The 15,171-nt window shown below is 54.9% G+C and overlaps 1 protein-coding gene across 2 annotated transcripts in view; it reads left to right on the top strand.

The window, feature by feature from the left end:
• Window positions 1-2,649, top strand: part of ARL15 (ARF like GTPase 15) — a 261,941-nt gene extending 259,292 nt beyond the window's left edge. For both annotated transcript variants that reach the window (XM_081132259.1, XM_081132258.1), the window contains one exon: window positions 171-2,649. In XM_081132259.1, the coding sequence (XP_080988385.1) occupies window positions 171-323 (153 nt within the window). In that variant the 3' untranslated portion in view covers window positions 324-2,649. The remainder of the gene's footprint in view (window positions 1-170) is intronic.
• Window positions 2,650-15,171: the final 12,522 nt, after the last annotated feature.

The raw sequence follows: 15,171 nt of genomic DNA, 5'->3' as shown, positions 1-15,171 counted from the left end.
GGCGTGTCGCCGCGTTCTGACCGCAGCTGTGGGTGGGCTTCGAGGACGTCCCAGGCCGCGGTTCAGAGCCGTTCCCCCGACGGCCCCCCACTTTATCACGCTCAGCATTTTGGGATGAGGAAGGTTCTGACATAATGAATAACGTATTTATCTTCTCTGTCCCCCGTAAGGTCAAAAAATATTTCGAGCTTGAACCCCTGGCCCGCGGAAAGCGCTGGATTCTGCATCCGTGCTCGCTGCACGACACGGACGCCCTGAAGGACAGCTTCGCGCAGCTGATCAACCTGTTAGAGGAGAGGGACCAGGACGCTGCAAGGCTGTGACACCGCCGAGGGCCTCAGCCTCCCGGGTGGCTGCCGTCGGGCGTGAGACGTGCCCCTCTCCTCTCGCTGGTCCTCTGGGACGCATCCCCCCGCTCCCGTGAAGCCTGCACATCGGCGGAGCCCCGTCGGCGCAGCGTCGAGCACACACTACTGAGAGAACGTGTCCTCCGTTTACCACGGTCTCCGCCGCTCTCGCTCCCTTCCGTGCCGGGCCCCCCGTGCCCTGTGCTGGGGGACGAGCTTGGGGCTCGTGGGGATCGGTCCCCGACGAAGGGCTCGGAGACGCAGAGCCTCGCCTCCGTTTCCCGGGGCTCGGGGCACAGCGTTGTGTGACTGGGCCCCCCCACAACGTGTATCATTTTCAGCATCTCTTGGGGGTTTCATTTTATTTTATCTCATTTTATGTTTTAGTTTTTTGTGTACTGGCTTTATAGATTATGGGAGACAAAAGATGAGCACCAAAAATTTTAATTAATTACCGTATCAGAAAGGAATATCCTGCCATAGAAAATTAACTTCGAAGGATTTAAGGGCGAGATGCGCCATGTTTCCTTCGTTACATCTGAAGCCTCCCCCCCGCCCCCTTTTGAGAGCAGAGACATGGTCTTAGCTTCTGAAAGGAGCCCGAGGGCTTTCAGGCAGAGTCTCACATCTCGGGGGACGGTTCAGCCAGTCCTCAACTTTCTTTTTAATGGGAAGATCATCCTGCACAAAGTCAAGCTGCAGCGTCATATAGGTATCTTTTTCTAAAACTCTTGTTTGATTAAAATAGAAAAAAATAATTTTTAAAATAATAACATTTTTAAAAACTGCCCAGTGAAGTCTAGTTTATGCCAGCGGAGGCTGCAGCTGGCGTGGATTTGGCAGAGAATCGTCTGTGAGCTCATTCATTACGTGCCGACGTGGTTCCACCGGGCCTGTCGGTGTCTCCGTCCAGTAACGAAGAGGTCCGTCAGTATTTCTATGGTCAACCTCTATTTTCAGGGGTTTTGATGTGCCCTTAAAAATATGCTGGGGCTGCAGCAAATACATAGTTTTAGGGCCCAGATTCAGTCTTTGGAACGGATGTTTTGTGTCATTTAATTTAAATGATAAAATTATGTAAAGATTAATGTACAGTTTTACTGAAGTTTGGCACCTTTGACCTTTCCTAAATCGGGGATAATCTAGGGATATTGAGGTTTATGGTCGAAATACTCTTTGGCACATTTTGTAGATTTTTGTCCACTTAAAATTCTAAGTGGCCCAACGACCTAAACTGCTCCCTCCACCTGAGCAATAAAAACGTGTTTGTGATTTTGGGGCGGCATCGCTGACTCCAAGCCCCGCAGCCCCCAGTCCCGCGGGGCCGTGGGATGCCGGTCACTCTCGGGAAGGTGTGTCATTAACACTACAGCCTCTGTGGTTTAATCTTGGGGTTTTTAATGAAATCGTCACCTTTGAGACATCAATCGCCTCCTTAAGCTTTTTTCTTAATTGGCTGGATCAGGAAGATTCACGTTCGCCTTCGTGTACATTTTTCCACCGTGTGGCCGGGAGCGGCACAAACTTCTCGCTCCCGTGACCAGCTCGGCAGCCCCGGCCGCTCCCCTCCTGTGGCGAGTAACCGGCGATGGGCCTCGCCGCCTCCGGAGGTTCATTAAATGCAGCGCGGTCCTTGTCAGCCGGCGGCGGGCGGCCGGGCCATCTGTTAAATGACTTCCCTGCCTGCGTGAGCTCGCGTGGCGCGATGGGCCGCCCAGCCCCGCTGTCTGCGCCCGCCGGCGGGGAGACAGGATCAGTCAGGGCCCGGCAGCAGCTGTTTCTGACAAGTGTCTGTCTGACGCCTAATGCTCGGCAACTGTCAGTAAGGCCCGTCTCCGTCTAGCAGCATCCTGTCCTGGCAACCCTAGAATGTGCCACGTTTCGGAAATCCACACGGGGCGGGCCGGGGCGCGGGGTGTGCGGGTGCCCTGGTCCTGCTCTCGCCTCACCTGCCACAGGTGTCTCCGTGTGCGTGTCTGAGTGTTGCGCAGGAGACCGCCCGCGGTGTGTCCCTTCACTTTGCTTCTCATGTTTATGGAAGTGACCCGTTTTTGTACCTTCTTAGCTAAAGCAGTTGCCTTTTTGTAACGGCAATTAATTTATACGGGACTTTGTACCTACTGTAGCTGACAGTATCGGTTGCTAATGAACTGCCACTCCCCCGTCTGTGAAAAGTGCTGAGTCTGTGCCCAGAGGTCACAGACGCCTCGGACAGCTGCCAGGCCAGGCCTCGCGCGTCCGTGTTTATATACGACCCCCCCCCCCCCCGTCTTCACATAAAAATAAACGCTGGGTAGAGCTCATGTTTTCAGACTCACTCCTTTCGGCTCGAGCGTTTCCCGGGTTCCTGTTTACATTCGAGGGGCCTGGTTAAGTCTTCAGAATTGGTTCTGCTGCTCCTGGGTCACAACAAAGGATGGATTCGAATTTCCTTTGAAGCCCCTGTGAAATCCTTAAAAGACAAAAACACACGTGTCTTCCTGCGGGTGTGTCCTGGGCAGCAGCTCACCTCCACCGAGGGTCCTCCAGGGTGAGAGTGGGGACGCGGGTGCCAGGTGTCGCCCTTCAGGCAGAGCCTTGCCCTGTAGCATCTGCCACCGAGCAGCTGGGAGCCACCTCTGGTGCCCTTAGGAAGTCAGTAAATATTTTTAAGTGACTCGAGGAAATACTGTGTCTTTGCAGGTCCACCCTGAAAGATTCTGTAAGACAGTGAGAAAAATAAACCGATAGATGGGCAGAAGGGAGAGAAAGAAAAGGGTGAGATGGTGCATTGTGGACATTGAGAAATTCAAGTCCCAGCTCTGTGGGTCCCCAGTGCAGCCCGATCGCCGCACTCCGTGTGGCCACCCGGGGAACTAAGGCAGTCAGTCCTGGGCGGGACCCGCCCGCGGCCCTGCTGAGCGTCCCAGGTGGGCGGTTCCTGAGCATCTCGGATCCCCCAGCACATCGGGCAGAGCTGTAGGATTATCTTAATGTCCAGACAGGACGTTCATGCACACTCACCGGGTTTATAGTTTCGGGGTGCATCTTCCTTAACCTCCTGACCTAATGATGCCGACAGAAAGGAAGAGGGGTGTGGAGGGGGCGGGGACGTGGGGGGTGCTTTAGGGTCCCGCGTTTTCCCTGAGTTTGGAAGGGAGGGTCTGTCTTTGTTATGCAGAAACCTAGAGAATAGGGTTGGTTCCCGGCTCCTGTCCGGCCTGCGTCCTGGAGATCTGAAGTCCCCGCTGTGAGAGGCTTTATCTCATCTCGCTGGGGCTCCCGGGCTCCCGGGTTCACAGTGTCAGGTCCCCGCTGAGGCAGGGGATTGAGTGATTTGCATCTGGGAGGTGACGGCCTTTCAACTCCTGTGTGAAGTGAGGGGTGAGCCCAGGTGTTGGCTCCCAGTCCCCTCCCCACCCCCACTGACCGTCCTGGGGCTGCCCCCCTTTGTGACAAGCTTCCCGTGAAGCCAACGCAGAGAGTTCACAAGGCGCCAGGAAGACTCAGCTGCCCCCTCCCTTTCTTTACAAAGTGGAAGTAAAAATCATGCCATTTTCCTCAGGTTTTCTCTGTCGTCCCTGCTCTGAGAGGTTGGGAAAGGACAGCGGCCCTGTTTGAGGCTCAGCTTGTGCCTCCGGTCCCTGGCTCCAGTTCCTGCTGGAGTGGCCATGGGACGCCTGTGTGCACGGTCACTTTTACAGGGGCGGGCAGGCTGTGTGGCTCGCCTCGTGGGCCACCGGTGCCGCGTGCCGAGAGCACAGAGAGGGCCTCGGTCTCCTGCCTCGCTCGGCTCAGCCTGGCCTATGCCCAGTCTGACCCTGACCCCCCGACACACACTCACTGCTCCCCAGACCCTCCCACAGCTGTGGGCAGCTCGGGCACTGCCATCAAGTTGCACCTGAAGAAATGATCTGCCAACCACCAGCCAAGTTTGAATGTCTTGCTTTCCTTTCTCTCTTGTTCAGAGATCTCTCCCTCCTCTGACTCTGGGCACCCTCTACGCAGACGCGGCCTGGCCGCCTCGGGGGGCAGCGCTGTCCCCAGAGAGGAGACCCGGCCCAGCCCGTGGGGACGGTGCACACAGGCTGACAAAGAAACAGCCCTGCAGAGGCATCATGTCCCTGTCTCTGTCCCCTGCTTCCTCACGGGACGGGATGGGGGACATGGGGGGGGGTCCAAACAAGCCCCGGGTCTCTCACGTGCCAGCCACCTTCCCGCAGGTGTGACTCCAGCCTCGGGGGCCACAGCCTCTGCTGACGTGGACTCGCTGAGACAGGCTGGGGCTCCAGCACCAAGCACGTCACAGAGGGCCAAGCGCCTCTGAATGATCGCCCCGCACACGACCGACCGCGGCCCCGGCCTCCCGGTGCCCCCTCCGTCGGGCAAGCTCCAGACCGCGCTGCGGGGGGCGGGCGGGGCAGGCGGCTGCCCTGACGTGGAGTCCCCACCAAGGCAGGTTCTGGAGGGAGGAGGGAAACCACGCTCACCTGAGGGCTCCGGTCGAGGGCATGGTTTCTGCTGCTTTGTGTATAACAGACGTAAAGGTCACCCCGAAAATGCACACTGAGGGTCCCCAAAGGCCAGGCGGTGTGATATTAAATCATCAGACACATAAATAACAGAGTAAATCAAGAGGGAGAGGATGTCGTTGGAGTGGAAACTGCCCACCGAGGCGGACAGTGGGCCTGCCCGCCGCTCCCCGTGGCCAGGACGTGGCGGACCTGGCGCGGGACCTGCCCCAGCGGTGTCCAGCCTTCGAGTCACAGCTGTAAGAGCCCAGCGCTCCCATCGACCAGCTTCGGCTGGATTCCCAGGTGACACCTGGCGAGGACTCGGCCCACCGCTGTTCTTCCATAGGTCTTGTCTCACAGTTGGAACCTTTGGTTTTAATCGTTTTAGGCTCTAATTTATCCATTCAATTGCACATTTTTGTTGAACTCCTACTACGTGCCCGGCATTGTGTCAGATGCCTGGGATACAGCAGTAAACAGGACCGACTTTCTTCCTACCTCTGTAGGACTTTGATTCCTGTAACATGGGTCAGGTCGGATTATTTCTATGACCCTAGGGAATTTTTTTATTTGGGGGGGTATTTGGTTATATTAAAATTGTAATTCAATTTGCGTCTTTGTAGTTTTCTCTAAATATTTTCTCTTGGTCCTAATTCTTGATTCAGTTTAATCATTTAAATTCTAAAATTGTCTTTGGATGCTGTTTAGTTTCTTTGGAGACCTTTAATAAAACTAGAAATTTAAACAAACCCAGCGGAAAGCCTTTGCCGCTTTCTAGCATTTTTCCGGGACGCTGGCACCTCTTATTCTGCTGCGTAGCAGCTGCATCACGAAGCCGGTGTCCAGCACCCAGAGGTGCGCGCTGTGCAAAACCAAACCCGCCCGTCACCCCGTCCTCTCGTCTCCCTGTATCCAAAGGGCTTCACCGCCTCCAGAGCCGCCCGGCCTCATCCGCCGCTGACCCGACAAAGGATCTTTGTTGAAACTGTTGAATGTTGAATCTCCAGGAGCCAGAGTCTTACTCAGTGGCTTCTCCTGCATTTTATTCCACCCACAGTCAGGCTGCTGTTAAAAATAATAAAAGTCACAGTTCAGGTGCCCAGACAGAGGCGGTAACCGAGCCCTGTCACCCCCTGGAGAAGCTGAAGCTGATCCCATATTTTACGATTGAAGGAAGAGTTGATGACCAGGATATTTTAAGGGTGATAGTGACTTTGTGGCTGTAGTTTTTTAAAGGAGCCCTTATCTGTTAGCGACACATGCTGAGATATTTACGGAGGAAATAATGGTGCTTGAGATTTATCTTGAAATAATCTATTGGGCGGAGAGGAGCGGGAGTGGGTGGGGCTGCGGTTGCCGCGAGGTTGGCCCTGGCGAGGTTGGCGACTGGGCCTGGGGGACACTCACGGTGGCTCACCCGCCTCTGACGTGCAGCCGACATTTCCCCCAGGAAAAGGGTTGTGGAGGGAAGGACGGGACCAGACACAGAAGAGAAGCCCCCGCAGCACAGAGCCAGCCCGGGCCCGGACGCATCCGGAGCTCACTGCGCGAATCCGTGAAGAAAACCTGCAATCCGCGTGGGGACATCGGAGGAGACGGGAACGGCAGCCTGGGGGGGGGGGGGACACCCAACCGCCAGTGACCTCGCGAGTAGTGAGGTACGAATAAGTCGCGGGAGAGCACCATGCGCGCTCCAGAATCGCTAAAATGAAAGACACGGGAAAAAGTGAGAGAAAACGTATTGGAATCTGGCTGCTCATCACTGGTGACAATGTGTGGGCTGGTCCCAGGAAGGGGCTGGTGCATGGTGACAACCCCGGTGCTCGGGGTCACCCAGAACCGACGGCGAGCTGGTCACACTGATGGGACGAATGTCATGTACAGAGCATTGGCCTGTTGGCCTAGAGAAGGGTGAGCCGGCGGAAAATGTAATCTGGTGTCGTGCTCAGAACTCAACGTTGGCTATTTAAATGTTTATTTTTCAGAAGTCACTGGTGCTTTCTAGGGTTTTGTGTGTCACTGGCTTATAAATTGCCTAAAATAACAAAGTAGAGGCACGGTTCGCAGTGGCAGATTCTGCGCCCCTTCGAGCCCCACCCGGCCCTTTCTCCCCGCGCTAGTCAGCTACTTGCACTGAAAATAATGACGTGGGAGGGAGACCAAGGCAACCCGCAGCTTCAGCTCTTTCCAGCCGGTCCCTACTCCTCAGTAGAGTCGTTGGGATGTGTGTGTCTCAAGAAGCGAAATAAAAACAGATGAGTTCATTTTGTGCAAAACACCAAAGAACTGTACAAGCTCCGGAATACAAATTGTCCGATGTCAACGCTCAGCATGTGGGAAAACTGGCCTTGCACAATACAGAGATGAATGGTACAATTTAGGTTAAAATTTAAATTTTTATTGACTTTGACATTAAATAGCAAAGACACAGCACCATGGCCAGGCAACATCAAGGCTTTTGAACAAAGGAAAAAGCTTTACATTAATGGCATTTTTCCTGCGTTTTGTTTGTTTTTGTTTTTTGTGTTTTGTTTTTGTAATTCTCACCAGAGGATATTTTCTCCATTGCTTTTCAGAGAGAGTAGAAGGGGGGGAGAGCGAGAGAGGAAAAGAGAGAGAGAAACATCGACGCGAGAGACACACATCAGTTGGTTGCCTCCCACACAGCCCCGACTGGGGTCGGGGGTCGAGCCCACAACCGAAGTACGGAATTGAACCCGGGACCCTGAAGTCCACAGGCCGATGCTCTAACCACTGAGAAACTGGCTGTAGCTTCCCCGCATTTTGAACAAGGAGCCCCGTGTTTTCACTGGGCTTGGACCCCCCGAGCTGTGGAGCCAGCCCCTCCTCGGCGCTGACAGACGTGGGCCCCGAAATGAACTGGGCCTGACTTTCAGCATTCGGACCCGCGGATCTTGGGTGACTTGTTAACCTTTCCAAGGCTCAGTCTCTTGACCTGCAAAATGGGAATATTAACCATTTATATCATATACCATCCAGTCTTTATAATGATTAAATAAAATACTATAAATAAATAAAACACCCAGCGCCTTGCCTGCCACATGGCAGGTGCCTGATACGTGGAGCTCGTGTCATCGCTAATTATTAGCTCTCACGGGGGAAACGTTGGTTGCTGCCCTCACCCCGGTGTCCCGCCACGTGGGGACCTGACGCAGCGTGGAGTGCGTGTTCCAGCCACTCGGCCTCCGCCACCTCGGGGGGCTCCCTGTCACGGTCCCTGCAGGCTCCTGGAGGAGGTCATGCCAGGCGTTCTCTGGTGTGGGGCACCCCTGGCGGCCGGTGGCTCAGGAGTCACTGCCAGCTTGTGGATGGCTGGTTCGGGTGGGGCACCCAGCGTGGGCCCGTCGAGCACGGCCGGACAGCCCGGTTCCGTGTTACAAAGCATAAGAAACTGCTGGACGGCCACTGGGTGGGGCCACCCCTTGGACACCTCCCAGGTGGGTGCAATGTGACGAGGAGACACCTCGCTTGGTTCACCCAGCGCAGAGTCTGGCTGCCCCCTAAGGTGGTCTTGAAATGTTTGGAAGTCAGGCCACACTGGTCTTTTTGATGGTCTGGTTGTCAGAAAGATGCAGTTCTTTTGACAGAACACAACCCGGACACTACTATCCTACTTCTGAATCCACAGAAAAGAACATTACACCCTGATGTTGATGTGACATCTCGGCATTGAAAGTGTTACTCCGCGGGCATCCGACAGGCCTCCCGAGGATGTGGTCTGTGGACTGTTACTATATAGAAATAACCCAGAGGCCCAAATGCAGATTCCTGGGCCAGGCTCCTAGATCTACCGAACCAGGGTACCTCTGAGTGGGAGGCCCAGAAACTTGTATTTCCAAAGGCTCCCTCGGCGACACTAACCACCTGCCTCTAAGAAGGGTTTTGGGCAGCACAGGGCACAAGAGGGTGACCCATGGTGGGGAACTGGCATGAGGAAATGTGCTCGTCCGGGACATTTTAAACCCCACTGGACCCTCCACGTGCCTCTGTTGGCCGCTGCTCTGGAAGGCGAGCTGACGGTCACTGTCATGCAGGTGCCGTGAGCCCGTGGCTGGGTCCTGCCTGTCCAGACCTAAAGGGGCCTCTGGGCGTGAATGAGGACCTGGGTCCGAGACCAGGAGCAGGGCCACACCGAGGGCTCTGAGAGAACCATTTGAAGACTTGAGGGGGAAGGTTCTGGTATGTTCTACGCCAGCAGGCGACCAACCACATACGCCTGCCCTCAGGGAGCAGGGGGATGTGCGGTGGGTGCTGGGAGGGATGGGGTGTGGACACTAATTTCTGGACCTTCGGCCTCCACGGGTGTTTGTTCCTGAGACTGGCCTGCCTGAGGCTGGGCCAGCACCCCCTCCTCCCCAGGCCCCCTTCCCCGTCGCCCTTCACCTCGGCCCGGAGGGCCAGCCTCCCATCGCCGGAGAGTTGGTTGGACACCCGGTGACTCGAGAGCGTCAAGCCGGAGGGTGAGAGAAGGAAAAGCCGCTGCCCAGTGGCTCCCGGAGAGGGGGCAGCATTTAACCCAGCGCCACGGCGCCGTCGGCGGCCTCCCAGGCTCGCTGCTCCTGGAAGACCCCCTGGAACCGGCCTTGGTGCACCGGCTCTGGCCAAACGACCCGCGTTGTCTGAATGTCAAATAAAAGCAAAGAACGAGGGACCTGAACTTTGAAAGGCATCCCCTCCAGAACCATCTGACACCCTCCCCCAGGACACGGAGGCCAGGCATCCTCGCAGGGGTCAGGCCTCCCCCCAATACAGTACCTACAGTAGGGGCTGGAAAAGCCATCAAAGCATGAAAGGTGTCAGGGCTGTTTACGCCACATTCCTGTCTATTTGCTGCCCAATTAACATGATTTGCAGCTGAGAAAATAATGATGTTCTCCCCCTCAGGGATGGATCGGCCCTGAGCTGTGGAACAAAGAGGAGAGAGCCCGTGGTGTTTATAGAAGATTTTGCAAACAAATACACTTCAAACGGAGCAGTGGGGACAGATTCTGTTCCCAGGGTCGTCCTCCCTGGTTTGTCAGCCTCCCAGCCCCTCCTCACGCTCTGCTGGGGTCCTCACGCCGGCTGCTGCCGAGGGGACGAGGGGACGGTGCATGGAGCAGGATGTCTGTCCTGGAGTCCAGACCCCACTGTCCAGACAGGAGCTTCTGAGCACTGGGGTGCTGGTCAGACCGAGGTGTGCTCAGTAGGACACGAACCCCAAACTTTAAAGACCTGGTACCAAAAAAAGGTGAACTGTCTTTATATATATATATATGCTTTTTATTTGTTCATTTTAACAAATCAGGAATCCATGAATCAATGTTGTTTAAGAAACTTTTAAAACTGACAATATCAAACATTTTCACTAGTCTTCTCCATGGTTTTTTCTTTATTTTTAAATTTTATTTTTAAATTTTCCGATCACAGTTTACTTTCAGTCTTATTTTGTATTAGTTTCGGGTGTACAGCATATACTTTACAATCATATACTTTACACAGTGTCCCCTGATATTTCCAGGACCTACCTAGCACCTTACATAGTTATTACAATATTATTGACTACATCCCCTGTGCTGTACTTATTTTCTTAATAATTTTTATATTGGTATACTGAAATGATAGTATTTGGGATATAGTGGGTGAAGTGAAATATAACATTAAAGTTCATTTCGCCTGTATCTTTTTTTTTGAGTATGACCACCAGGGAATTCAGAATGTGTGTGTGCCTTGCACTGGGGTTGTGTTATGTTTCTGTGGCACAGCCTGGAAGCCTAGACTGGGGGCGAGCAGCCTCGGGCCAGGGCTGACCAATGTGGAAGTCCAGTTCTGAGAGGAAAGTGGTGTTGGGGGACTGGGGCTGGCAGTGCCCCTCTTGCCGAAGAGGTATGTTAGGGACAGTGGCCCCGTGCGCGGCCCAGGCTGGCAGACTAAACCTGCCTTCCTTCTGGCTCGACACCCTCCAAGGAAAGTCCATATTTAAGCCTGGTGGCCGGGAGGTTTCGGGAGGCCGATGCACGCTCTGCGCTCAGCCACCTGAGGAACCCTGCGGGGTCCCCACGCGGCCGCGGTGCTCTGCCCCCACATCCCTGTGGAAGTCTGGCTCGGCACGAATGAGCCACTGAGATTTTTCCGTGTCTGATATTAAGTAGGAAAGCCGTTCAAAGGAAACGTTTGAAGATAGTGTGGAAATTGGAAATGCGGGTTTTTGCTGAGCCAACTATGACAGATCTGAAGACAGCCGTTGCCTATGGTCAGAGTGCAGGGCTCTGCTCCCACCGTGGGCTCCACCACCAGCTCATGGCCAGCGCCCTCCTGTCTGCCAGTGGAGCCCAGGCTCATCCTGCTGGGGCTCAGCTCAGTCCTGAACCCTGCTACTTAAGATAACAACTCACTGATCTAAGCCAAGAACTTGAAGCATTGGGACCATGAGGCTGAGTCGATTCGTTCTGTTCAGAAGCAAGGCCTCGGCACGGACATGGATCCCTCAAACAGCAGCAGCAATAATAGTAACAGCAAGTGTTTACGGAGCACCTACGTGTGCTCTAACTCTGCTGGCTTACTTCACTTCGGCCCTGAGTGACATAACACGGTTTTGGCCTGTTCTTTTTGTTTGTTTGTGTGTTTTCTAAGTTGCCCAAGGTTGCACAGTAAGTGGTAGGCCCAGGTGGTCTGACCAGGGCCCGCACCGTTGCCCTTGCAGAGAGTGAGTATTAAAAACTTAACAATATGTGTCAGAAAGAGCAAAATGACAACTAGAGCTCCAGCCACTCAGGAGTGGAGCCGGGAGCACGTGTGTGAGCCAATGACCCTGGTGTAAATGCGTTGCATTACAGTAGTGCTTTTGGATAAAAAGGCCCTAGTTCTTAGTCCTTTTAGATAAAAGGTCTCAGCAAGGACTTAGTTCACGTGGAGCTACCCAAGAATAGGGTCCAGATTTGATCTCAGAATCCTTTCTGGGCCTGCCACACCTTGCTTTTCAAAGACCTGCTGTTGCCCGTAGTACATGCCTGTCTGTACATATTTTATTAACTTACTGAAACCTCAAAGCTTTGACTTTCAGACCACTCCTAGGCTTGATGCACCCGGGGAGGAAAACTGTGAGCCTGTTGTCAACGTGCTGCCTGAGAGCCTCTCGCAGCCGTGTCAGCCCTGCCACTCACTACGTTTTCCAGATGTGGCTGGACAGGCTGCAGTCGGTGGCTGCAGATGGATGGCCCGGCCACGGCAGGCGGATGGACATGGGGACCTTTGATGTGGGGCGATTCTTCTCATCTCTCCTCCAGGAGATAAAGCTATTACTCCTGTTGAGCCCGCAGCTCGTCCCCACCTCTAGGAGACCGTGTAATTAGCGTGCAGCAGCCCTCGGAGCTGGGAGCCGGCCCCCATCCCTCCCTCCAGCCAGGTAGCCGGCAGCCCGGGCGGATTCGGAGTAACGGGAACCCCAGGAGAGCTGCAGGCCGGTCTCCCCCAGGCCAGGCTCCTCACGCACACAGGACAGTGGGCCCAGTTGGTCCGTTTAATCGAACTTTCAACCCAAACTCACAAGCCCGGCACCCACGCTCCTCACAGTCAGATGCAGTTCATCAGAGGCCCTTGCTGCCCTTGGGGCGCTGAGGAGGAAAGGACTTTGAAAGGCGTTTAAGGAAGGACATGAATGAGTGACGAAGGAAACCAACCTATGGGGGCCCCGCCTTTCTCTGTCCTTCGTCATCACTTCCTCGCAGGCAGTTACTGAGCCGGGAGGAAGGTGTGAGAGCGGATCCTTCGGGCTCCTAGCTGCTCACTGCACCTGTTCCCTGCCTCCTGCTCCCTCGCCTGGTCTGAACAGAGAGCTCAGCCTCCGGGGATGGGGCGGCTCCGCTTACCCGGTTCCAGGGGTGACACGTGGCCTTGTGCTTCCTGGCACCTCACTGGGACTCACCCGCTCCTGGGGCATCTCCGAGGTTCTATGCACAGAGGAGGCGGGGACAGCAAGGACCAGCGGGCTGAGAGACCGTGCGCCGGTCCCCGCTCACGCACAGCCCCGTCCCACCGGGCTCCACTCGGAAACGCACGTGCGCAGGTAAAGGTCAGGCATTGCAGCGCGGTGATGGCAGGCGTGACCGTGCGCACGCGCCCCCCGGCGCGGCCCTGTGACCACGGAGCTCGCCCCGAGAGGCCGCCCGTCCGACGCCACCCCTCACTCTCCATTCCCGCAACCACGGCCGCGCTCCAGCTCTCCCCGCCCCGCAGCCCCAGGACCGGCGGGTCTCAGAGCGGGTCTCCTGACCCCCTCCTCTCCAAGGTCCTGCGGCTCGCTGCCGGTGGAACCCGCCTACAGCAACGTGTCCGCACAGCGCCTGGCCGCTGCGGTGCGCGGGGGAGCCTCATCGCCGACAGGCTCCAACTCTTCACCCCAAAGTCACAGCCTTCCACAGCCTGGCCTCAGCCATCGTTCCGTCCCCCCCCCCCCCCCAGCTTCATCCAGCGAATGTGAGCGAAGGTGCTGCCGGAAGGACTGACCCGGCCTGTGCTGGTCATTCCCTCCCCTGAAATCAGGGCCATTCCTCGGAGCCGGATTTCACCTCCCCGAGCCCTCCACCCACCCACGACAGCAATGTCACCGTAAGGACCTGCAGCTGGCTGAACAGTGCCCACCCAAAGGTACCAAGCCCTGCTCCAGGCCCGAGAGAGGCTCTCTGCGGGTGTAACTGTGATAGGATCTTGCCTTGGCATCGTCCAGGTGGCCCTAAGCCCTCCAGGGTCACCCGGGGAGAGGTTACATGGCGAGGAGTGGTCGGCGTGAGGGAGGCCGAGGCCGTGGGACGCAGCACCCGTCGGGGGGAGGCAGGAACGGACCCTCCAGAGCCCCCGAGCGAGTGTGACCCGCCACCACCTGGCATCGGGCCCAGTGCAGCCCCGGCTGACCTTCTGGCCTCTAGCTGGAGGAGAGTGAGCTCCTGCTGTGTAGCCACTGGGTCCGTGATCATTTGTTGCTGCGGCCACACAGGACAAACTCTCACACTGTCGCTTGTCCACACTGATGGGTGGCAGTTATTTTTAGACATTGCCTCTGTCCGACTAACACCATGACTCCCTCAGAGCACAAGACCGTGTCTCTGATCATTGCTCCTCTGTAGCACTTTACTAACCTAGTGCCTGCAGCCGATGCTCAAAAACCAGCTTTGGGGGTTAGGTTTACTGGGGCATAATTTACCTATTTTTATATATATATTTATTTATTCCCACTCTGTGGCTTATTGTTTCATTTTTTCAACGATATGTTTTAAAAAGCAAACACTTTAGATTTTGATGGAATCCAATTCAGCAGCATTTTCTTTTCTGACCCCCGCTTTCTTTTACTTTTTCGAGAAAATGTTGCCTAACCCATTGCCATAAGGGCTTTTCTCCTGTGTTTTCTCCTAGAAAGTTTATTATTTTAGCCCCAACATTCAGATCTGGGATCTATTTCCAGTTCGTTTTTGCAGGGAACCATTTATATGACGTGCAGCTATGTCACCCAGCATCCAACCGCCGAGACTCTAATGGGAATAAAATGATGTGTTTCATAGAACCAAGACCAGGGCCCAGGCGAGGGCTTGGGATTGTTTCTTGGGGGCCCTGAGAGGCATGTTTCTTTTATTGTTTTTTTATTAGCACAGCTTTGCTGGTTAAAGGTTCGCCTTTCAGCACGTTTTGAAATTCCAGCTCCCAGGTGCCGTGGAGAGAAAATCCTCGCGTGGCCGGCAGATTGGGAACACCTGTCTGTAGCTCCCGCTGAACCTGCTGGACGTTAATTAAGAAAACCACACACCTATTTCGCTATCTGTGAGATGGTGTCTTCATAGTTGGCGTGAAGTTATTTAAAGGCCCATGTAGACTGTCGGGAATCTTGTGCAGGGGCCACAGGGCTCCCCAGTTTCACTGTGATCATTGCTAATTATACCAGTTCTCCATTAAACTGCTCTTAGGAGCCTGCCGATGACATCAGTAGCGAGGGGCCCACCGTCTCCCATGTGTTGTGAGCGTATTAATTGTAATTATTGCTTCGGCGGAGGCAACGTCCCACCCCACAGGTGCTGGTCCCATTAGTGACTCATGGTTTCCAAAGGACTCGGGCAGTGAGGAGGCCGACAGGCCAAGGTCCTCCTGTGAGGAAAGGTCATTGTTTCATGGGATGTGCGGGTCTTCTCCCACGGGAGACACCCCCACTCAGCGTGCCTCCCACACATGGCTCAGTCTTTTAAAACTATGGGGGGAAATCATTTCGGTTCAGCTGCTGGGTTTTGTTGTGTGTGTGTTTTTTCACCCCGAGAGCAGGTGCCTTCCCATAAATATTTCCCTGAAGT

This window comes from Miniopterus schreibersii, assembly GCF_964146895.1.
Source record: "Miniopterus schreibersii genome assembly, chromosome: 3".
In the NCBI taxonomy this organism is placed as follows: domain Eukaryota; kingdom Metazoa; phylum Chordata; class Mammalia; order Chiroptera; family Miniopteridae; genus Miniopterus; species Miniopterus schreibersii.
The sequence above is the reverse complement of the archived record's forward strand: the minus strand, read 5'-3'. Positions and strand labels throughout refer to the sequence as shown.